Consider the following 23,655-nt stretch of genomic DNA (forward strand, 5'->3'; position numbering starts at 1 on the left):
ACAACTAGCGGTGTTGGAGCCCAGGGACAGGTGGAGGAGGAGGAGGTAGGAGGAGGTAGGAGGGATTGCCACACACACAGCAGGGGAACAGCTGACGTTACTGAACCCCAATAACAGAGGAGGGACTGTGGGGACTGTGCGTACAGCACTACCAGGCAACAACTAGCGGTGTTGGAGCCCAGGGACAGGTGGAGGAGGAGGAGGTAGGAGGAGGTAGGAGAGATTGCCACACACACAGCAGGTGAACAGCTGACGTTACTGAACCCCAATAACAGAGGAGCGACTGTTGGGACTGTGCGGACAGCACTTCTGGACGGCAACTAGCGGTGTTGGAGCCCAGGGACAGGTGGAGGAGGAGGAGGTAGGAGGAGGTAGGAGGGATTGCCACACACACAGCAGGGGAACAGCTGACGTTACTGAACCCCAATAACAGAGGAGGGACTGTTGGGACTGTGCGTACAGCACTACCAGGCAACAACTAGCGGTGTTGGAGCCCAGGGACAGGTGGAGGAGGAGGAGGAGGTGGAGGAGGTAGGAGGGATTGCCATACACACAGCAGGGGAACAGCTGACGTTACTGAACCCCAATAACAGAGGAGGGACTGTGCGTACAGCACTACCAGGCAACAACTAGCGGTGCTGTAGCCCAGGGACAGGTGGAGGAGGAGGAGGTGGAGGAGGTAGGAGGGATTGCCACACACACAGCTGGGGAACAGCTGACGTTACTGAACCCCAATAACAGAGGAGGGACTGTTGACTGTGCGCACAGCACTACCAGGCAACAACTAGCGGTGTTGGAGCCCAGGGACAGGAGGGGGAGGTGGAGGTGGAGGAGATAGGAGGGATTGCCACACACACAGCAGGGGAACAGCTGACGTTACTGAACCCCAATAACAGAGGAGCGACTGTTGGGACTGTGCGGACAGCACTTCTGGACGGCAACTAGCGGTGTTGGAGCCCAGGGACAGGTGGAGGAGGAGGAGGTAGGAGGAGGTAGGAGGGATTGCCACACACACAGCAGGGGAACAGCTGACGTTACTGAACCCCAATAACAGAGGAGGGACTGTTGGGACTGTGCGTTCAGCACTACCAGGCAACAACTAGCGGTGTTGGAGCCCAGGGACAGGTGGAGGAGGAGGAGGTAGGAGGAGGTAGGAGGGATTGCCACACACACAGCTGGGGAACAGCTGACGTTACTGAACCCCAATAACAGAGGAGCGACTGTTGGGACTGTGCGGACAGCACTTCTGGACGGCAACTAGCGGTGTTGGAGCCCAGGGACAGGTGGAAAAGCAGAGGAACACAATGTAGGCCGAAGCCTGAGAAAGTCGAAAGGGAACCTTTAACCCCCCTCCCCCAAGGCGTTTGTAGCTGAAAGAGCCAGCTTGTGCAGCACAAAAGATGCAAAAGGAAAAGGTGGCTCTTTTCATCATGCTCCTTGCAAACACAGAACTAAACACTTATAAAATGTGTCCCCTGAAACCGTGAAACCGTCCCGGAGGTGGGACTTTCCTTCATAATATGACGCAGCACAGCCGTCATTCCTACCCCCCCGGCGCCGCGCCCCGGCTCCTCAGCGTAGTTTGACTCCGTCCCGGAGCCTGCGCTGTTAAGTTATCCCTTGGCCAGGCACACTTAGCGCTGCCCATCTTCTGACATCATTTGGTGTCAGGCTGGCTGCGCCTGTACGGCCGCGCTGGCCGAGAGCCCGCCTCGCAGTGTCTTCTGATTTTATCCCACTGGGGGCCTGGGATCCATGGCCATGTGCAGTGCATATCCTCGCCTCTCACTCCCCTCCCTACGGCTTCTTAAGACTGTGCGGTGTCACGGCCGTGGCATGCTATTAGGGACCAGCTGACACCGAACAGTCTGAAGAAGCCATAGGGAGATGAGTGAGAGGTGGAGGTTCAGATATGCACTGCGCATGTCCATGGATCCCAGGCCCCCAGTGGGATTAAATCAGAAGACACTGCGAGGCGGGCTCTCGGCCAGCGCGGCCGCACAGGCGCAGCCATCCTGACACCAAATGATGCCAGAAGACGGGCAGCGCTAAGTGTGCCTGGCCACGGGATAACATAACAGCGCAGGCTCCGGGACGGAATCAAACAACGCTGAGGAGCTGGGGCGCGGCGCCGGGGGGGGAGGAATGACGGCTGTGCTGCGTCATATTACGAAGGAAAGTCCCACCTCCGGGACGGTTTTACGGTATCAGTGGACACATTTTATAAGTGTTAAGTTCTGCGTGTGCAAGGAGCTAAACCAAAATAGCTACCTTTTCCTTGTGCAGCATTACTGCTGCACAAGGTGGCTCTTTCAGTAACAAACGCCTTGGGAGGGGGACAGATTCCCTTACATTTCAGTTGTTGTGTCAGCGTGGCGGTCGCATGACACATTGCCGGCTACACAGCTGGGGATCAGCTGACGTTACTGAAACCCAATAACACTGGGTCGTATGTTTTGACTGTGCAGACGGAACTTCTGAGCCTCAACTGGCGGTGTTGGAGCCCAGGAATTTAAGTTCAGGTGGTAGAAAGATGAACACAACAGGAGACCTGGATAACGTATACAGTGACCTAATTATTTAATCAGGAGGAGGAGTGGCAAATTCCTGCGAGATCCAGGCCTTGTTCATTTTCAGGAAAGTAAGCCGGTCAACGTTATCGGAGGATAGTCGCATGCGACGGTCAGTTAGTACACCACCTGCAGCACTAAAGACACGTTCCGATAATACACTGGCCGCAGGGCAAGACAGCACCTCCAATGCATACTGGCTTAGCTCTGGCCATGTATCCAGCTTTGAGACCCAAAACTTGAAAGGGGAAGAGCCGTCTGGGAGTACAGCAAGAGGGCAAGACATGTAGTCTGTCACCATCTGACGGAACCGTTGCCTCCTGCTGACTGGAGCCGTCTGTGATGGTGTAGACTTTTGTGGGGGGCACAGAAAACTGTGCCACAGTTGGGCCATACTGGTCTTGCCTTGGGCAGAGGCACTGCTTCTGCTCCCTCTTTGTGCAGAGCCTCCACCACTGCCTGGACGCACTGAGCTGCTTTGGAATGCACTAGCAGCACTTCTCTCAGTTGGAATGGAGAAGATGATGGAATTGACCAGTGTGTCTTGGTACTCCCGCATTTTTCGCTCCCGGTTCAACGGTGTGATGAGGCTTTCTACGTTGTCCCGGTAGCGAGGATCGAGGAGGGTGAACACCCAATAATCAGACATGTTGAGAATGTGGGCGATGCGGCGGTCGTTTCTCAGGCACTGCAGCATGTAATCCACCATGTGCTGCAGACTGCCAACTGCCCAAGAAATGCTGTCCCCTGCTGGAGGCGTGATCTCTGCCCGCTCGTCATCACCCCACCCTCGCTGTACACACTGAGTACTGGACAATTCGGTAACTCCCTCCTCTGGACGGATGTCTTCCTCCTCCATTGACTCCTCCTCATCCTCCTCACAAACTGTCCCCTGCCTACGCGTTTGTGAGGAACCACGTGGCGCTGACTGTCCAGAAGATGATGGAAATGGTGAATCCTCATCCTACACCTCTTCCACAACATCATCCCTTAGCGCTTGCAGTGATTTTTCAAGCAGGCAGATAAGGGGGACAGTCATGCTGACTAGTGCATCATCTGCACTCGCCATCCGCGTGGAATAATCAAAGGGACGCAAAACCTGGCAGACGTCATTCATAGTGGCCCACTCTGTGGTTGTGAAGTCTGTACGGCGCTGACTGCGACTTCTTTGCACCTGAAGCAGCTGGTACTCCATTACAGCTTGCTGCTGCTCACACAACCGCTCCAACATATGTAACGTGGAATTCCACCTGGTAGGTAGGTCACATATGATGCGATGTTCCGGCAGGCGGTGTCGGCGCTGCAGAGCCGCAATGCGCGCTTTTGCCGTGCTGGAACGCCGCAAGTGAGCACACTCTAGGCGGACCTTGTGCAGCAGTGCATCAAGATCCGGATAGTCCCTCAAAAAGCTCTGCACGACCAAATTGAGCACATGTGCCAGACATGGGATGTGAGTGAGGTTGCCGAGGCCCAGAGCTGCCACCAGATTTCGGCCATTATCACACACTACCATGCCTGGCTGTAGATTCGCTGGCACAAACCACACATCGCTCTCCTGCTTGATGGCATTCCAGAGCTCCTGCGCTGTGTGGCTACGATTCCCCCAAAAAATTAATTTCAAGACGGCCTGTTGACGTTTGGCCACGGCTGCGCTCATGTCGGTCGTAACAGGTACACGTTCAACACGGGTCCATGTGGAGGTGGACTGTGACGGCTCCTGCAGCGATGATTCTGAGGAACTGGTGTAAGAGGAGGAGTCAATGCGTACAGAATGGATTTCTGCAATCCTTGGAGTGGGCAGGACACGTCCTGCGCCACTCGCACGGTCTGTACCCGGCTCAACGACATTAACCCAATGGGCAGTGAGGGAAAGGTATCGCCCCTGTCCATGTTGACTGGTCCACGCATCGGTGGTGAGGTGGACCTTGCTACTGACGGCGTTCAGTAGCGCGTGTTTTATGTGTCCCTCCACATGCTTGTGCAGGGCAGGGACGGCTTGCCTGCTGAAGTAAAAGCGGCTGGGCACATTGTACTGTGGGACTGCCAATGACATAAAGTCACGGAAGCTGTCAGTCTCCACCAGCCTGAATGACAGCATTTCCAGTGACAGAAGTTTGGCAATGCCTGCAGTCAGAGCCTGTGCTCGTGGGTGGTTTGACGAGAAAGGCCGCCTTTTCTCCCATGCCTGTACTACCGATGGCTGTAGACTGGGCTGGGAGTGTGTGGATGACTGGGAAAGTGGTGCTGCGGGTGGAATTACAGCGGGTCTCTGGACAACAGGGCCAGAGGTTCTTCCACGGCGATCCTGGGAGGAAGCCGAACCAGCTGCGTGTGAGCTAGAGGAAGAGGCAACACGAGCTGAAGAGGTGGTAGCTGCCGCTGTTGGTTGGCCTAGCTCTTCAGTGTGTTTTTCTAACTCCGCCGGGTGCCTGTTGCGCACATGTTTCCACATGTTGGAGGTATTGAGGTTGCTGACATTTCGACCTCTTTTGACTTTTTGATGACACACCTTGCATCTGACATAGCAAATGTCATCTGCAACTGTGTCAAAAAAGGACCAGGCACTGCAAGTCTTGGGAGCGCCCTTTTTGGCTTTTGGAAGAGACATGCTCCTAACGGGTGCCAAAGCGGAGGCTGCAGGATCCGCAGTCTTCCCCCTCCCTCTCCCTCTTTGGGCCGTACGGGGAATCTCTTCCTCAGAGCTGCTCCCACCACCTTCCTGTCCCTCACGCCAAGATGGGTCAAGGACCTCATCATCTACACTACCCTCTGCCCCCAACTGCTCCTCCTGGGTAGTCTCAGCAGCAGAGCACGCACCAGTAAGTGGCACCTGAGTGTCATCATCAGCTGATGCGGCCTGCGATGTGGTGACCGGAGCCACTGGCCCACCCGCCTCTTCAGAGGAAGAGAGAAAAAGCTGTTGGGCATCACTGCACCCTGCCTCTTCTTCCATTTCTCCAATGCTGCTTGGCTGGCCCCCTGTTTCCAAGCCAAGAGATTCAGAGAACAGAAGTAGAGACGGCTCCTGTCCTGGGCTCTCTGTCTGCCTGGGCAATTTGGCAGGTGGTGAAGAGACAGATGGCTGCTCTCCAGTGCTCTGTGTCTGAGAGGATGTGGCACTAATTGAAGTTGATGCATTAGCTGCCATCCATCCGACAACGGCTTCAATTTGTTCTTCACGCAGCAGCGGTGTACGGCGCTCTGACACAAAGCTGCGCATGAATGACTGTTGCCTGGTGAAAGTGGGTGCTGATGAGTCACCGGTGCCCACAGCAGGCACAGAATCCCCAAGTCCCCTCCCTGCTCCGCGCCCACGCCCACGCCCATGTGCCTTACTCACTGCCTTCTTCATCTTGGTTGACTGATAAAGATAAGCAGAAAAGTACTAACGACTTTGTGTGCTTATTCCTGAACAACTCCTCCTAACAGGTATAAGAAACACTAATTTTCTAAAGTGTGGACTAGACTTTAATATGAGCTAATGTGGCCTACACAAATGTAAAGTGGTGTAACTGGTGTGTTTGGTGAACTTTATTATTTATTTATTTTTTGGGGGCTGAACTGACAACGGATAGAGCTGCAGTCACACGGAGACCGTGCAGACAGACGTAAACGGCGCTGCAAGGCCCAAAAACCCTCCTCTACGTTATCCTATGTAGTGTTTTTCCACAAGTTAGCTGGAGACGGGTGGAAAGACACTAATAGGATTTTTTTGAAAAAATGTGCAGCAGCCTGCACTACTTAAAACAAAATTAAAATTGATTTGGCGGTATGACGCAGTGAAGAACCCTGAGCTGGAGACAACCAGGCTATGGCTGCTCACAGACTACAGGGCGAGCTGCAGTCACACGGAGACCGTGCAGACAGCCGTAAACGGCGCTGCAAGGCCCAAAAACTCTCCTCTACGTTATCCTATGTAGTGTTTTTCCACAAATTAGCTGGAGACGGGTGGAAAGACACTAATAGGAATTTTTTGAAAAAATGTGCAGCAGCCTGCACTACTTAAAACAAAATGAAAATTGATTTGGCGGTATGACGCAGTGAACAACCCTGAGCTGGAGACAACCAGGCTATGGCTGCTCACAGACTACAGGGCGAGCTGCAGTCACACGGAGACCGTGCAGACAGCCGTAAACGGCGCTGCAAGGCCCAAAAACCCTCCTCTACGTTATCCTATGTAGTGTTTTTCCACAAATTAGCTGGAGACGGGTGGAAAGACACTAATAGGAATTTTTTGAAAAAATGTGCAGCAGCCTGCACTACTTAAAACAAAATGAAAATTGATTTGGCGGTATGACGCAGTGAACAACCCTGAGCTGGAGACAACCAGGCTATGGCTGCTCACAGACTACAGGGCGAGCTGCAATCACACGGAGACCGTGCAGACAGCCGTAAACGGCGCTGCAAGGCCCAAAAACCCTCCTCTACGTTATCCTATGTAGTGTTTTTCCACAAATTAGCTGGAGACGGGTGGAAAGACACTAATAGGATTTTTTTGAATAAATTAGCAGCAGACTACACTACTTGGAAAAAAAAAAAAAAAAAAAAGAACAGTATGAGGCAATGAACCACCCTCCCTGAACTGAATACAACCAGCTATGGATGGCCTATGGCTGCACTCAGACTAGAGAGTGGGCTGCACTCACACACACACACACACACACACACACACACACACACATAAACCTGTGAAAACAGCGCTACAAGGCAAAAGCAAGGTGAATAGTAGGTGAACACAGCAGTTGCTAAATTAGCCTTTGGAAAGCACAAAGAAGCAAATCGCTATCTCTAAACTGTCCCTCAGTCAGCAAACAGCGTCCTGTCACTAACTGAATTCACAGCAGAGTGATCGCAAAATGGCGCCAGCGACTTTTAAACTGCATCATGACATCATTTCAGCAGCCAATCACAGCCTTGCCAGTAGTTTCATGCCCTCCATGCTAAACAGGATGTGCCCACACTTGGAATCATTCTCATTGGCTGAATTTCTGCATTTTGAATCTTGGAACTTCCGATTCCGGTATCCGATACGCGGCAAGTATCGGAATCCCGGTATCGGAATTCCGATACCGCAAGTATCGGCCGATACCCGATACTTGCGGTATCGGAATGCTCAACACTAGCAGTGAGGGAAAGGTATCGCCCCTGTCCATGTTGACTGGTCCACGCATCGGTGGTGAGGTGGACCTTGCTACTGACGGCGTTCAGTAGCGCGTGTTTTATGTGTCCCTCCACATGCTTGTGCATGGCAGGGACGGCTTGCCTGCTGAAATTAAAGCGGCTGGGCACATTGTACTGTGGGACTGCCAATGACATCAAGTCACGGAAGCTGTCAGTCTCCACCAGCCTGAATGACAGCATTTCCAGTGACAGAAGTTTGGCAATGCCTGCAGTCAGAGCCTGTGCTCGTGGGTGGTTTGACGAGAAAGGCCGCCTTTTCTCCCATGCCTGTACTACCGATGGCTGTACACTGGGCTGGGAGTGTGTGGATGACTGGGAAAGTGGTGCTGCGGGTGGAATTACAGCGGGTCTATGGACAACAGGGCCAGAGGTTCTTCCACGGCGATCCTGGGAGGAAGCCGAACCAGCTGCGTGTGAGCTGGAGGAAGAGGCAACACGAGCTGAAGAGGTGGTAGCTGCCGCTGTTGGTTGGCCTAGCTCTTCAGTGTGTCTTTCTAACTCCGCCGCGTGCCTGGTGCGCACATGTTTCCACATGTTGGAGGTATTGAGGTTGCTGACATTTCGACCTCTTTTGACTTTGTGATGACACACCTTGCATTTGACATAGCAAATGTCATCTGCAACTGTGTCAAAAAAGGCCCAGGCACTGCAAGTCTTGGGAGCGCCCTTTTTGGCTTTTGGAAGATACATGCTCCTAACGGGTGCCAAAGCGGAGGCTGCAGGATCCGCAGTCTTCCCCCTCCCTCTCCCTCTTTGGGCCGTATGGGGAATCTCTTCCTCAGAGCTGCTCCCACCACCTTCCTGTCCCTCACGCCAAGATGGGTCAAGGACCTCATCATCTACACTACCCTCTGCCCCCAACTGCTCCTCCTGGGTAGTCTCAGCAGCAGAGCACGCACCAGTAAGTGGCACCTGAGTGTCATCATCAGCGGATGCGGCCTGCGATGTGGTGACCGGAGGCACTGGCCCACCCGCCTCTTCAGAGGAAGAGAGAAAAAGCTGTTGGGCATCACTGCACCCTGCCTCTTCTTCCATTTCTCCAGTGCTGCTTGGCTGGCCCCCTGTTTCCAAGCCAAGAGATTCAGAGAACAGAAGTAGAGACGGCTCCTGTCCTGGGCTCTCTGTCTGCCTGGGCATTTTGGCAGGTGGTGAAGAGACAGATGGCTGCTCTCCAGTGCTCTGTGTCTGAGAGGATGTGGCACTAATTGAAGTTGATGCATTAGCTGCCATCCATCCAACAACGGCTTCAAATTTGGTCTTCACGCAGCAGCGGTGTACGGCGCTCTGCGACAAAGCTGCGCATGAAAGACTGTTCCCTGGTGAAAGTGGGTGCTGATGTGTCACCGGTGCCCGCAGCAGGCACAGAATCCCCACGTCCTCTCCCTGCTCCGCGCCCACGCCCACGTGCCTTACTCACTGCCTTCTTCATCTTGGTTGACTGATAAAGATAAGCAGAAAAGTACTAACGGCTTTGTGTGCTTATTCCTGAACAACTCCTAACAGGTATAAGAAACACTAATTTTCTAAAGTGTGGACTAGACTTTAATATGAGCTAATGTGGCCTACACAAATGTAAAGTGGTGTCACTGGTGTGTTTGGTGAACTTTATTATTTATTTATTTTTGGGGGGCTGAACTGACAACAGAGAGAGCTGCAGTCACACGGAGACCGTGCAGACAGCCGTAAACGGCGCTGCAAGGCCCAAAAACCTTCCTCTACGTTATCCTATGTAGTGTTTTTCCACAAGTTAGCTGGAGACGGGTGGAAAGACACTAATAGGAATTTTTTGAAAAAATGTGCAGCAGCCTGCACTACTTAAAACAAAATGAAAATTGATTTTGCGGTATGACGCAGTGAAGAACCCTGAGCTGGAGACAACCAGGCTATGGCTGCTCACAGACTACAGGGCGAGCTGCAGTCACACGGAGACCGTGCAGACAGCCGTAAACGGCGCTGCAAGGCCCAAAAACCCTCCTCTACGTTATCCTATGTAGTGTTTTTCCACAAGTTAGCTGGAGACGGGTGGAAAGACACTAATAGGATTTTTTGGAAAAAATTAGCAGCAGACTACACTACTTGGAAAAAAAAAAAAAAAAAAAAAGAACAGTATGAGGCAATGAACCACCCTCCCTGAACTGAATACAACCAGCTATGGATGGCCTATGGCTGCACTCAGACTAGAGAGTGGGCTGCACTCACACACACACACACACACACACACACACACACACACACACACACACACACACATAAACCTGTGAAAACAGTGCTACAAGGCAAAAGCAAGGTGATTAGTAGGTGAACACAGCGGTTGCTAAATTAGCCTTTGAAAAGCACAAAGAAGCAAATCGCTATCTCTAAACTGGCCCTCAGTCAGCAAACAGCGTCCTGTCACTAACTGAATTCACAACAGAGTGAGCGCAAAATGGCACCAGCGACTTTTAAACTGCATCATGACATCATTTCAGCAGCCAATCACAGCCTTGTCAGTAGTTTCAGGCCCTCCATGCTGAACAGGATGTGCCAACACACTTGGAATCATTCTCATTGGCTGATTTCGTACAAAGTTGTGCAGTTTGAATCCTGGGAACTTCCGATTCCGGTATCCGATACGCGGCAAGTATCGGATCTCGGTATCGGAATTCCGATACCGCTAAGTATCGGCCGATATCCGATACTTGCGGTATCGGAATGCTCAACACTAGTGTTGAGCGATACCGTCCGATACTTGAAAGTATCGGTATCGGAAAGTATCGGCCGATACCGGCAAAGTATCGGATCCAATCCGATACCGATACCCGATACCAATACAAGTCAATGGGACTCATGTATCGGACGGTATCCCTGATGGTTCCCAGGGTCTGAAGGAGAGGAAACTCTCCTTCAGGCCCTGGGAACCATATTAATGTGTAAAAGAAAGAATTAAAATAAAAAATATTGATATACTCACCTCTCCGACGCAGCCTGCACCTTACCGAGGGAAGCGGCAGCGTTCTTTGTTTAAAATTCGCGCTTTTCTTTCCTTTACGTGAAGTCCCGGCTTGTGATTGGTCGCGTGCCGCCCATGTGGCCGGGACGCAACCAATCACAGCAAGCCGTGACGTAATTTCAGGTCCTTCAGGATTTTAAAATTACATCCCGGCTTGTGATTGGTTGCTTCGCGGTCAACCGGTCACAAGCCGGGAGGCTGGACACGCGCGCATTTTAAAATGTGCGCTTGTCCAACCTCCCGTGACGTCCCGGCTTGTGATTGGTTGCTTCGCGGTCAACCAATCACAAGCCGGGAGGCGAATGCGCGCGTGTCCAGCCTCCCGGCTTGTGATTGGTTGATCGCGACGCAACCAATCACAAGCCGGGACGTCACGGGAGGCTGGACAAGCACGCATTTTAAAATGCGCGCGTGTCCAGCCTCCCGTGACGTCACGGCTTGTGATTGGTTGCGTCGCCCATGTGACTGCGACGCAACCAATCACAAAGCCGGGACGCAATTTTAAAATCCTTAAGGACCTGAAATTACGTCACGGCTTGCTGTGATTGGTTGCGTCGCCCATGTAACTGCGACGCAACCAATCACAAAGCCGGGACTTCACGTAAGGAAAGAAAAGTGCGAATTTTAAACAAAGAACGCTGCCACTTCCCTCGGTAAGGTGCAGGCTGCGTCGGAGAGGTGAGTATAGCAATATTTTTTATTTTAATTCTTTCTTTTACACATTTTTACATTAATGTTGTTTCGATACCGATACCCGATACCACAAAAGTATCGGATCTCGGTATCGGAATTCCGATACCCGCAAGTATCGGCCGATACCCGATACTTGCGGTATCGGAATGCTCAACACTACTCAACACTAGTGCTGAACAATAAAGTCCACAACAAATGGACTGCAAAAGGACAAGCAAGGACTTATCTTTGCTGAACTGGACAGAGTGTCAGGGAAATCCAAAAGAGCAGTGGCTCCAAGCAGGAACAATTGACAACTGGCATTGATTGAAGGCTAAGGGCAGACTAATATAGCCGAGCCAGAAAGACGATCAGTGGAAGCAGCTGCTAATGCTAAATCCAAGAAGCAGCTATACCACTCAAAACCACAGGAGGGAGCCCAAGAGCAGAACTCACAAAAGTGCTACTCACAAGCACCGGAGGGAGCCCAAGAGCGGAATTCACAACACTAGCCCATTTTGGCTCCCACTGAAGAGCTGGAGGAAGGTGAGTATCCGTGCTCCTTTCATTCTGGTGCTGTGTGGCAGCCATTGTTGCTGTGGCTTTGTGCTGGTGGGGCAGTGTGGTTTGGAGTCATGGCGGCTCAGTCTCACAGCATGGGTGCTGTGGGGCAAAAGGCTGTCCGCCCTTCTGGTGCATTGCCGATGTGGTGGTGGTCGCCGCATGGCTCCGCTCCGTTAGGGCGGTAGGACCCAATATGAGGTTTGCCGTGACGTGGCAGTGAGCTTCATACAGTCTGATTAGAATGTTAAACTGAAGACCTCATATTCAGTTGTATAAATATTTGCCTAGCGGCTTTAGATCAACTTATGACTTTTGGAAGTGCGGTTCATGTTTTTTTTTTTCCTTTTTGTGCAAAGCACACTATAGAGTCTGCTTATGGGGGAGCATTACATCACAGAGACTGCTAATGTGGGTGCATTATACTACAGTGGGTGGCTATGAGGGTGCATTACTTTATAGAGTCTGCCTATTGGGGCACGTTACACTAAAGAGGCTGCCTATAGGGAAGCATTATACTATAGAGGCTGCCTATGGGGGGACATTACACTATATAGGCTACCAATTGGGGATCGATACACTCCAGAGGCTGCCTATAGATCAACAAAACACTATAAAGGCTGCCTATGGGGGAGCATAACATTATGCAGGCTGCCTATGGGGGAGCATTACACTATAGAGACTGCTTATGGAGGAGCATTACACTATAGAGGCTGCCTGTGGGGGAATGTTACACTACAGAGGCTGCCTATAGGGGTGCATTTCATTCTAGAGGCTGCCTATGGGGGAGCATTGTATTCTAGAGGCTGCCTATGGGGGAACATTACACTGTAGAGGCTGCCTATGGGGGAGAATTACACTACAGAGGCTGCCAATTGGGGAGCATTACACTATGGAGACTTTTTATGGAGGAGTATAATGCTATATACACTTCCTATGGAGGAGCATTACACTATAGAGGCTACTTGTGGGGGAACATTGCACTATAGAGGCTGCCTATAGGCGTGCATTGTATTCAAGAGGCTGTCTATGGGGGTGCATTACACTAAAGAGGGAGAACTATGGGAGAACATTACACCGTGATTAACTAATGTGGATAGTGACAGACAGCTGCACCTGCTCGGCTGTCGGACCTCGAAACCCGCAGCCACCGCTGCCAGACCTCGAAACGCACCACCGCAGCTGTCGGACATTGAAACGCACCACCACTGTTGTCGGACATCGAAACGCACCGGCTCAGCTGTCGGACCTCGAAAAGCACCTCCACGGCTGTCGGACCTCAAAACGCACTGCTGTGGCTCTCTGACCTCAAAACGCGCCGCCGCAGCTGCCTGACCTCAAAACGCAACGCCTCGGCTGCCAGACCTCGAGACGCTCCGTCGCGGCTTTCATACCTAAAAAATGCGCCATCGAGGCAACTTTAGCTCAAAATTCAGCTCTGCAGCTGTCAGACATGGAAACACATCTGCTCAGCTGTCGGACCTCAAAACGAACCACTGCTGCTGTCAGACCTCCAAACACACCGCCGCGGCTGTCGGAGCAAGAAATGTGCCTTTGCAGCTATCGGACTTCAAAACACGCCGCTGCAGCTGAGTGACTTTGAAAGTCACCGCCCTGGCTGCTAGACCTCGAAATGCACCGCTGCGGCAGACAGACCTCGAAATGCGCTGCTGCGGCTGCCGGTTCTTGAAACACCCCACTGCGGCTTTCAGAACTCAAAATGCACCATTGCTGCTGTTGGACCTCAAAAAGCATCACTGCGGCAGTGGGACCTCGAAATACGCCACAACGGCTCCTTGACCTCTAAACGCTCCTCAGGGGCTGTCGGAACTCGAAATGCACGTCCATGGCTGTCGGACCTCAAAACGTGCTGACGCAGCTGACGTCCCTCAAAGCGCGCACCTGAGGCTGCTTTAGCTTGAAATGCAGCTCGATGGCTGTCGGACCTCAAAATGCACCTGCTCAGCTGTCGGACCTCGAAGCACACCTCCACTGATATCGGTTCTCGAAATGCGCCACCGCGGCTGCCAGACCTCGAAACCCACTGCCGCTGCTGTCGGACCTCGAAACTCACCTCCGCTGATGATGAAACCTCGAAAAGCGCCGCAACAGCTGTCGGACCTCGAAACGCACATCTGCGGCTACCGGACCTCGAAACACGCTGCGGTGGCTGCCAAAACGCAAAACAAACCGCTGCGGCTGTCGGAGCTAGAAACACGCCTTTGCAGCTGTCGGAGTTCAAAACGCACCGCTGCGGCTGAGGGACTTTGAAACGCACCACCCTTGCTGCTAGACCTCAAAATGCAGAGCCGCGGCAAACAAATCTCAAAATGCACCATTGCTGCTGTCAGACCTCAAAACGCACCACCACTGCTGCTGGACCTCGAAACGCACCACAGAGGTTGTCGGACCTCGAATCGCGCCACCAAGGCTGCTTTAGCTCGAAGCACAGCTCTGCAGCTGTCAGACCTCGAAACGCGCGGCCGAGACTGCTTTAGCTCAAAAGGCAGCTCTGCAGCTGTCGGACCTCAAATCGCACCTGCTCAGCTGTTGGACTTCGAAACGCAGCTCCACGGCCGTCGGACCTCGAAAGGCGACTTTGCAGCTACCTTAGCTTGAAACGTGCTGCCGCACCTCAAAACTCACTGCTTCAGCTGTCTTACCTCAAAACGCGCTGTTGCTGATGTCGGACCTCGAAATGCACCTCAGTGGCTGTAGGACCTCAAAATGTGACTACCAGACCTCTAAATGTGCCCACAGCTGTCGAACCTCGAAACACACCGCTCCGAAACCTTAGAGAGTGCGGCCCTGACGCTTGAGCGTGTACACCATGTCCATGGCGCTGACGGTCTCCCGCTTGGCGTGCTCGGTATATACAGTACACTGCTCTGTATACTGTACACACTGCTCTATATACTGTACACACTGCACTATATACTGAACACTGCTCTATATACTGTAGACACTGCTCTATACATTGCACACACTGCTCTATATACTGTACACTGCTGTATATACTGTATACTCTGTTCTATATACTGTACACTGGACTACATACTGCACACACTGCTCTATACTGTACACACTGCTTTATACTGTACACTGCTGTATATACTGTATACTCTCCTCTATATACTGTACACACCGCTCTATACTGTACACTGCTCTATATACTGTACACTGTTCTATATACTGTACACACTGCTCTATAAACTGTACACTGCTGCATATACTGTATACCCTATTCTACATACTGTACACACCGCTCTATATTGTACACTGCTGTATATACTGTACACACTCCTCTATTATCAGTGACACTTACACTGCTGATCTGGGCTGTGCAGATGTGATGTGTTGCACTATATATACTATATACAGCTGTGCTCTGTGTAGACGCTGGATTTTGTGTCTCCGCTTTTCTCCCAATATTCCCCTTTTGCACAATAGTGGGGGTCACATAAATCCGTTAATATTTCACAGTTTCCTCCCCGGAGAGTCGCACTGTGCAGCTGTCGCTTTATCAGAGCTCTTCCCTCCATTACAGGCCGCAGCGGTCACAGCTTCACACGGGGTAAGACACGATATCAGGCAGGTGATTGCAATCAGCCCCCGATGTGGATCATCTACTGATGTGGAACACGTGTCCCCCCAATACTCTGCACATACGGGGTACAGAGATATCACAGGTCAGGGAGGGGGCAGTCAGCGGAGGCCGTCGCCTGTGTTATCCTTCTGGGCTCTCAGCAGCTCCAGCTCGTCCCCACATCGTACAATCAGCTTCCTGTACGATAGACATTGGAGTAAAGATCCCTGTGATGGTGACAAGAGCCGGGAATAGGAGGAACGAGCTCCCGCAGCAGATTTATCTCCCCGGATACACAGCGATGTGCAGATCGGGAGGACGGCGGCGATGATCCCGGGATTTCCTCTCCGCTCTTTCCCGACTTCTCTGTTAGTGACGGCTACAAACGGTTGGTGGAGATGGAGCAGGAGAAGCGATGGAGGAAGCGCGCTCTGCTGTCCGGTGTTAGCCGGTAAAGGGCTTTTCTCCCGGGCAGGGAAGCACAAGGGGAGAGCGGAGCTTCACTCGGACTCAGCTGGGAGGAGGCGGGGCCTGTGTCCACTATCAGCCAATAGATGCTCAGGACCGTGCAGCTCAGCAGCCAATCAGTGCGCAGTAAGCCTGTACATATAACAGGCGCCTCCAGCTCCGGCCTCAGTATTTTCCTTCCTATCAGGAGAGATTTTCGTTTTGTTTCCGCAGCACATGATGGCAGAGACTGCGCCAGCCGCCGCTCCCCCTCCCGCAGAACCGGCCGCCAAATCTCAGAAACAGCCGAAGAAATCCGCCGCCAAGAAAAGCCATAAACCCTCCGGACCCAGCGTCTCCGAGCTGATCGTGAAAGCCGTGTCCGCCTCCAAGGAGCGCAGCGGGGTGTCTCTGGCCGCCCTGAAGAAGGCTCTGTCTGGCGGAGGATACGATGTAGAGAAGAACAACAGCCGCCTGAAGCTGGCCGTCAAGTCTCTGGTCACCAAGGGCGCCCTCCTCCAGGTGAAGGGCAGCGGCGCCTCCGGATCCTTCAAGCTGAACAAGAAACAGGAGACGAAGGAGAAAGTGGCCAAGAAGAAGTCAGCAGCTGCGGCCAAGCCCAAGAAACCCGCTGCTGCCAAGAAAGCCGCCAAATCTCCGAAGAAGCTAAAGAAGGCCCCGACCACGGCCAAGAAGAGCCCGAAAAAGGCCAAGAAGCCCGCAGCAGCTGCCAAGAAAGCGGCCAAGAGCCCCAAGAAGCCGAAAGCCGCCCCCAAGCCCAAGAAGGCGACGAAGAGTCCGGCTAAGAAGGTGGCCAAACCCAAAGCTGCCAAGAGTCCGGCTAAGAAGGCTGCGAAAGCCAAGAAGCCCGCGGCTAAAAAATAAGCGGAGCCGCCCTGTCCTCGTACCCCAAAGGCTCTTATCAGAGCCACCACCTCCTCCCCTCAGAGCTGTATGATCAGTGCCACCACCACCTCCCCTCAGAGCTGTATGCTCAGTGCCACCACCTCCCCGCAGAGCTGTATGATCAGAGCCACCACCTCCCCGCAGAGCTGTATGATCAGATCTCGTACGTCTAATGTTTTTAATATACCTGATAGTGGGCGCAGTCTCAGGATGGGGGGGACGGGTGTGATCTGATGATAATGCGGGAGCTGCACTGTACAGCGCTATACACGGAGACATTCAACGCAGATACATCAGGTGGTCCAGCAGCGGCAAATGAGTGTGACCTGAAGAAACGCATCATGGAAGAGGCGGGGACTTCAGGGGGGCGAGATTACTGTTCTGGAAGCGGAGCACATCAACCCTTGTTGGCCTCTTTTTTTTTCATGAAAGAACCAATGGAGTGCAGGGGGCGTGTTTCCCAGAGACCAATGAGGACGCGCACGGGAGCATAAATACCCTGCTCCCGCCGCTGCGCTTATCACATCTGTTCTATACAGAGCTATGGCCAGAACTAAGCAGACCGCCCGTAAATCCACCGGAGGGAAAGCTCCCCGCAAGCAGCTGGCCACTAAGGCCGCCAGGAAGAGCGCTCCCGCCACTGGTGGAGTGAAGAAGCCTCATCGTTACCGCCCGGGAACAGTCGCTCTCCGTGAGATCCGCCGCTATCAGAAATCCACCGAGCTGCTGATCCGTAAACTTCCCTTCCAGCGCCTGGTGAGAGAGATCGCCCAGGACTTCAAGACCGATCTGCGCTTCCAGAGCTCGGCCGTGATGGCCCTGCAGGAGGCCAGCGAGGCTTATCTGGTGGGGCTGTTCGAGGACACCAACCTGTGCGCCATCCACGCCAAGAGGGTCACCATCATGCCCAAAGACATCCAGCTGGCCCGCCGGATCCGTGGGGAGAGAGCTTAGATCTGTCCTCCACACCTGACTGTAGCACAAAGGCTCTTCAGAGCCACCAAATCCTCCCACAAATGAGCCGAGTCCTGAACGGTCCCTTTTCTGCGCGTATTCTCCATATACGGAGCGCGGTCGCAACCGGTAATAGACGGCGGCTGCTGTTTCCGATATTGTAGGTGATCCGCGATATTCCAGTGACCGCTCCGCCCCTTCTCTATTCTCACCTAGTCCAAGTGTGCGACATCTATTACATAACTGACGTTTTATAAGGACAGGGTAAAGTGTGTACAGAGCACAGCCCGGGTCTGTGGCGGTGGAGGCGCGGTTTCTGTACAGCAGGGGTAAATGGGGTCCTAGTGCCGCCTCTGCAGTCTTGCGGCTTTAGGTTGTTCTCTTGTTCTGATCGGAGATCTCTGCGTTTAGTTTCTATTAATAACCTCATTTGTCCCCCAGATCGGTGATGGCGCCTTTATGTGAATCTATTCTGCTTGACACTGATCGGAGCAGATCCCTCCCCCCATCGCTACAGATCACATTTGTGGTGGGTGGTTATATAATTATCGTGTATTTCAGTTTTCCCATCTTCTCTGTAGCTGGAGCCGCCGGGGGTCTGGTTACATGCAGCTCCCTGCTCTGCAGTGACAGGTAATGGCCGCCAGTCCGGCACCACAGTGACTGCCGGGGATCAGATGAGTTTTCTGTAGATCATTGTCCCTAAAATTCATTTTTTTTAATTCTATTTTCTAACTTTTGACAAACTACAATGAAAGGAAAAATCAAAATAACCAACAGATCTAGCAGCGGCGCCGAGATGAGAAGAATGGAGAAGCGGGAAAATAAGAGGACAATAAGCGGGAAATTCAAAATCGCCAACCGTTCTGTGCTCAACCAATCAGAGACGAAAGGGAGGAGCTTTACTGCTAATTTAGTACTAGACATCTCGCCCTGGAAGCGCGTCATCTCTGCAGTTCTCTCTCTGGTCCATCCTCCTCCATATAAAGGAGGAGTCTGTGCGGCTCCGGCATCAGTTTTTGCTCACTGTAGAAGATGTCTGGTCGCGGCAAAGGAGGAAAAGGTCTCGGGAAGGGCAGCGCCAAGCGGCACAGGAAGGTGCTCCGTGATAACATCCAGGGCATCACCAAGCCTGCCATCCGCCGTCTAGCTCGCAGAGGAGGCGTCAAGCGCATCTCCGGCCTCATCTATGAGGAGACTCGCGGTGTCCTGAAAGTCTTCCTGGAGAACGTGATCCGTGACGCCGTCACCTACACCGAGCACGCCAAGAGGAAGACCGTCACCGCCATGGACGTGGTGTACGCGCTCAAGCGCCAGGGCCGCACTCTCTACGGCTTCGGAGGTTAATTGTGTTCTCTTCTGTCCTGACAACCCAAAGGCTCTTTTCAGAGCCGCCCACATCTTCTATGAGAGGCTGCACCTGACTGCTGGGGTCTGATGGTCACTGCTTGTGTGACTGCCAGTGCAGGCTTTATACCCTGTACATTAAGACGTTCTGTCTGTTCCTTCTGGAGATGGTTGTTGCTGTTCTAATGATCGAGGACAGATATATACCTGGAGTGTATGGGGGATATATCCGCACTGGGCCGTTCATAGTAATTTGTGCACAGTTCTACCATATTCTGCTGATACTACGGAGCAGAAATCCAAGTCCTGGTGTTGAGTAGAGATTCTGACACCTTGTATCTTCCTGCTCAGATCCGTGTGGGTTGTAGGAGGGCTGCGAACAGTGAAAGGGAATGTGGCTGGATTGATGAATGGACTCGGAGTGTAGACTCCTATGTGACCGCGTCCTGATCACTAGACTCTGGTATGGATGACGGCCTCTGAGATAAACATAGATCCCATATACACGAATGTTATAGAATAGGTCGTGTCCGCAAACTATAAGCAGCTCTGGTGCTGAGGCCGCATGTTTTCGGGCACATGTCAGTTGATTTCTTTTATTAAGTGGCTGAAAGAGGAGCCTCCTGCTGCTTCTAACGCTGCTGAATCTATACATGCAGATTATTGCAGAAGATGCCTATACTGCGCCGACAGTGACTAACCCCCGGCATCCATTACTCGGAGAACCGAGAACCAAAACAAGAGGCAGTCTGCTAGAAGTTCCATCTGTTGGGAATGTTAGGACATAACTTACTAGCAGCCGCACTGAAGGTTACAGGATAACCCGGCTTCCCCACTAATGCTGGTGGGAGAGTTTCCCGTCATCTACTGTATTAGCCGCACACTCTGGACCATTTGTGCACAGTTTGGACTTCACAGCGAGAAGGATTTCACAAGCCTTTAATGCCACTGGCCGTTCAGAGTCACAAAGACAAGTCAATAAGGCCTGGAAAAGCCCGACTCGTTCACAGGTAACCAGAGCGTCTGAGATGGAACCTGAGCTTCTGCTAGATGGCAGGACTATAGTGTAAGGGCACGTTAGGGATGGCCCCATCTCCAATGTTTGGGACATATAGGAATCTGCCAAGTCCATTGCGTTCACCTTCACCTCCCAATCCAATTCCCTGCACGTCGTCTCCAGAATCTGGGACAGCACGGTGTCCGAGTCTTGGAGATTTGCATGTCACCGTTCCATAGTCAATTAGTAAACACTTTCACCACCGCCCTCCTGGGGAAACCTTCCGTGCCATGACATAGAATGTCCATTAGATGGGGCACCAGATCCTGTTGGGAGGACACAATTAATGATTATTAAATTTCCATAGCATATCATCCCGCACCACAGCGGAGACACTTTAGGGAAGACAGAGGCGGGTTATCACCACTTCTGTCTTCTCCTTTGCAACATATTGAAGTATCGCCAATGCTGATGGGTATAATGGACCCAGCGATCACTTGGCTGGATGTGGAAACGTGCAGAGGAAAAACTATAATGATGAAAGGGATTACAGCAGCACCGAGCGCAGATGGCAGTGCCTAGAAAATCTAGTACACCAGCCTCATTCTGGAGAGGTGCTGACATGAAGGATTGATCATCTCTCTCTGAGAGAGAGAAATAGAAAGAGAGAGAAAGAAAGAGAGAGAACGAGATAAAGAAAGAGACAAGGAGAGAGAGAAAAAGAAAGAGAGAGAAGAAAGAGTGAGAGAGAAAGAAATGAAGAAAGTAAGAGAGATAGAGATAGATAGAAAGAGAGAAAGGAGAGAGAAAGATTAAAAGAGAGGAGAGAAAAAGAGAAAAACGAGGATAATGAAAGGGATTACAGCAGCACCCCAAGTGCAGATGGCGGTGCCTAGAAAAACTAGTAGATCAGCCTCATTCTGGAGAGGTGCTGACATGAAGGATTGATCATCTCTCCCTGAGAGAGAGAGAGAGAGAAAGACAGAGAGAAAGACAGAGAGAAAGAGAGACAGAGAAAGAGAGGTAAAGAGAGATAGAGCGAAAGAGAGATAGAGCGAAAGAGAGAGAGAAGAGAAGGAGAGAGAAAGAGAGGAGAGACTGCTCTATACTGTACACACTGCTCTATATACTGTACACACTGCTGTATATACTGTACATACTGCTCTATATAATGTGTACATTGCTCTATATACTGTACACACTGCTGTATATACTGTACTTTCAGCCCTATATACTGTACATACTGCTCTATATAATGTATAAACGTCTCTATATACTCAGCTCTATATATTGTACACACTGCTGTATATACTGTACACTGCTCTATATACTGTACACTCTGCTCTATATACTGCATACACTGCTCTATATACTGTACATACTGCTCTATATAATGTATAAACTTCTCTATATACTCAGCTCTATATATCGTACACACTGCTGTATATACTGCATACACTGCTCTATATGCTGTACATACTACTCTATATACTGTACACTGCTGTATATACTGTACACTCTCCTCTATTATCAGTGACACTTATTACACTGCTGATCTGGGCTGTGCAGATGTGATGTGTTGCACTATATATACTATATACAAATACAGCTGTGCTCTGTGTAGACGCTGGATTTTGCGTCTCCGCTTTTCTCCCGATATTCCCCTTTTGCACAATAGTGGGGGTCACATAAATCCGTTAATAGTTCACAGTTTCCTCCCCGGAGAGTCGCACTGTGAAGCTGTCGCCTTATCAGAGCTCTTCCCTCCATTACAGGCCGCAGCGGTCACAGCTTCACACGGGGTAAGACACGATATCAGGCAGGTGATTGCAGTGAGCCCCCGATGTGGATCATCTACTGATGTGGAACACGTGTCCCCCCAATACTCTGCACATACGGGGTACAGTGATATCACAGGTCAGGGAGGGGGCAGTCAGCGGAGGCCGTCGCCTGTGTTACCCTTCTGGGCTCTCAGCAGCTCCAGCTCGTCCCCACATCGTACAATCAGCTTCCTGTACGATAGACATTGGAGTAAAGATCCCTGTGATGGTGACAAGAGCCGGGAATAGGAGGAACGAGCTCCCGCAGCAGATTTATCTCCCCGGATACACAGCGATGTGCAGATCGGGAGGACGTCGGCGATGATCCCGGGATTTCCTCTCCGCTCTTTCCCGACTTCTCTGTTAGTGACGGCTACAAACGGTCGGTGGAGATGTTGGAGCAGGAGAAGCGATGGAGGAAGCGCGCTCTGCTGTCCGGTGTTAGCCGGTAAAGGGCTTTTCTCCCGGGCAGGGAAGCACAAGGGGAGAGCGGAGCTTCACTCGGACTCAGCTGGGATGAGGCGGGGCCTGTGTCTAGTGTCAGCCAATAGATGCTCAGGACGGTGCAGCTCAGCAGCCAATCAGTGCGCAGTAAGCCTGTACATATACAGGCGCCTCCAGCTCCGGCCTCAGTGTTTTCCTTCCTATCAGAAGAAATTTTCGTTTTGTTTCCGCAGCACATGATGGCAGAGACCGCGCCAGCCGCCGCTCCCCCTCCCGCAGAACCGGCCGCCAAATCCAAGAAGCAGCCGAAGAAATCCGCCGCCAAGAAAAGCCATAAACCCTCCGGCCCCAGCGTCTCCGAGCTGATCGTGAAAGCCGTGTCCGCCTCCAAGGAGCGCAGCGGGGTGTCTCTGGCTGCCCTGAAGAAGGCTCTGTCTGCCGGAGGATACGATGTAGAGAAGAACAACAGCCGCCTGAAGCTGGCCGTCAAGTCTCTGGTCACCAAGGGCGCCCTCCTCCAGGTGAAGGGCAGCGGCGCCTCCGGGTCCTTCAAGCTGAACAAGAAACAGGAGACGAAGGAGAAAGTGGCCAAGAAGAAGTCAGCAGCTGCGGCCAAGCCCAAGAAACCCGCTGCTGCCAAGAAAGCCGCCAAATCTCCGAAGAAGCTAAAGAAGGCTCCGACCGCGGCCAAGAAGAGCCCGAAAAAGGCCAAGAAGCCCGCAGCAGCTGCCAAGGAAGCGGCCAAGAGCCCCAAGAAGCCGAAAGCCGCTCCTAAGCCCAAGAAGGCGACGAAGAGTCCGGCTAAGAAGGCGGCCAAACCCAAAGCTGCCAAGAGTCCGGCTAAGAAGGCTGCGAAAGCCAAGAAGCCAGCGGCTAAGAAATAAGCGGAGCTGCTCCTGTACTTATACCACAAAGGCTCTTATCAGTGCCACCACCTCCTCCCCTCAGAGCTGTATGATCAGTGCCACCACCTCCTCCCCTCAGAGCTGTATGATCAGTGCCACCACCTCCCCGCAGAGCTGTATGATAAGTGCCACCACCTCCTCCCCTCAGAGCTGTATGATCAGTGCCACCACCTCCTCCCCTCAGAACTGTATGATCAGTGCCACCACCTCCTCCCCTCAGCTGTATAATTGCCGGCACCTCCCCGCAGAGCTTTATGATCAGTGCCACCACCTCTT

General features: G+C 52.1%; 3 protein-coding genes across 3 annotated transcripts; all 3 read left to right on the top strand.

Annotated features, from left to right (window-relative positions):
• Nucleotides 1-16,216: 16,216 nt before the first annotated feature.
• On the top strand, nucleotides 16,217-16,891 carry LOC143784857 (histone H1.10-like). Its single transcript, XM_077273488.1, has one exon. It carries the CDS (start codon nucleotides 16,244-16,246, stop codon nucleotides 16,889-16,891), a length of 648 nt encoding a protein of 215 aa, XP_077129603.1. The 5' UTR covers nucleotides 16,217-16,243.
• A 242-nt stretch (nucleotides 16,892-17,133) lies between these two features.
• Nucleotides 17,134-17,883, top strand: LOC143784859 (histone H3). Its single transcript, XM_077273489.1, has one exon. It carries the CDS (start codon nucleotides 17,456-17,458, stop codon nucleotides 17,864-17,866), a length of 411 nt encoding a protein of 136 aa, XP_077129604.1. The 5' UTR covers nucleotides 17,134-17,455; the 3' UTR covers nucleotides 17,867-17,883.
• Nucleotides 17,884-22,682: 4,799 nt separating this feature from the next.
• LOC143784860 (histone H1.5-like) lies at nucleotides 22,683-23,380 on the top strand. Its single transcript, XM_077273490.1, has one exon. The coding sequence runs from the start codon at nucleotides 22,711-22,713 to the stop codon at nucleotides 23,356-23,358; it is 648 nt and encodes a 215-aa protein (XP_077129605.1). The 5' UTR covers nucleotides 22,683-22,710; the 3' UTR covers nucleotides 23,359-23,380.
• Nucleotides 23,381-23,655: the final 275 nt, after the last annotated feature.

The sequence above is a fragment of the Ranitomeya variabilis genome, chromosome 7 (assembly GCF_051348905.1).
Source record: "Ranitomeya variabilis isolate aRanVar5 chromosome 7, aRanVar5.hap1, whole genome shotgun sequence".
NCBI classification, from domain to species: Eukaryota; Metazoa; Chordata; class Amphibia; order Anura; family Dendrobatidae; genus Ranitomeya; species Ranitomeya variabilis.

Bases quoted from the DNA above. Each gene is read 5' to 3' on its own strand.
- LOC143784859 (XM_077273489.1), top strand. From the start codon at position 17,456: ATGGCCAGAACTAAGCAGACCGCCCGTAAATCCACCGGAGGGAAAGCT.
- LOC143784860 (XM_077273490.1), top strand. From the start codon at position 22,711: ATGATGGCAGAGACCGCGCCAGCCGCCGCTCCCCCTCCCGCAGAACCG.
- LOC143784857 (XM_077273488.1), top strand. From the start codon at position 16,244: ATGATGGCAGAGACTGCGCCAGCCGCCGCTCCCCCTCCCGCAGAACCG.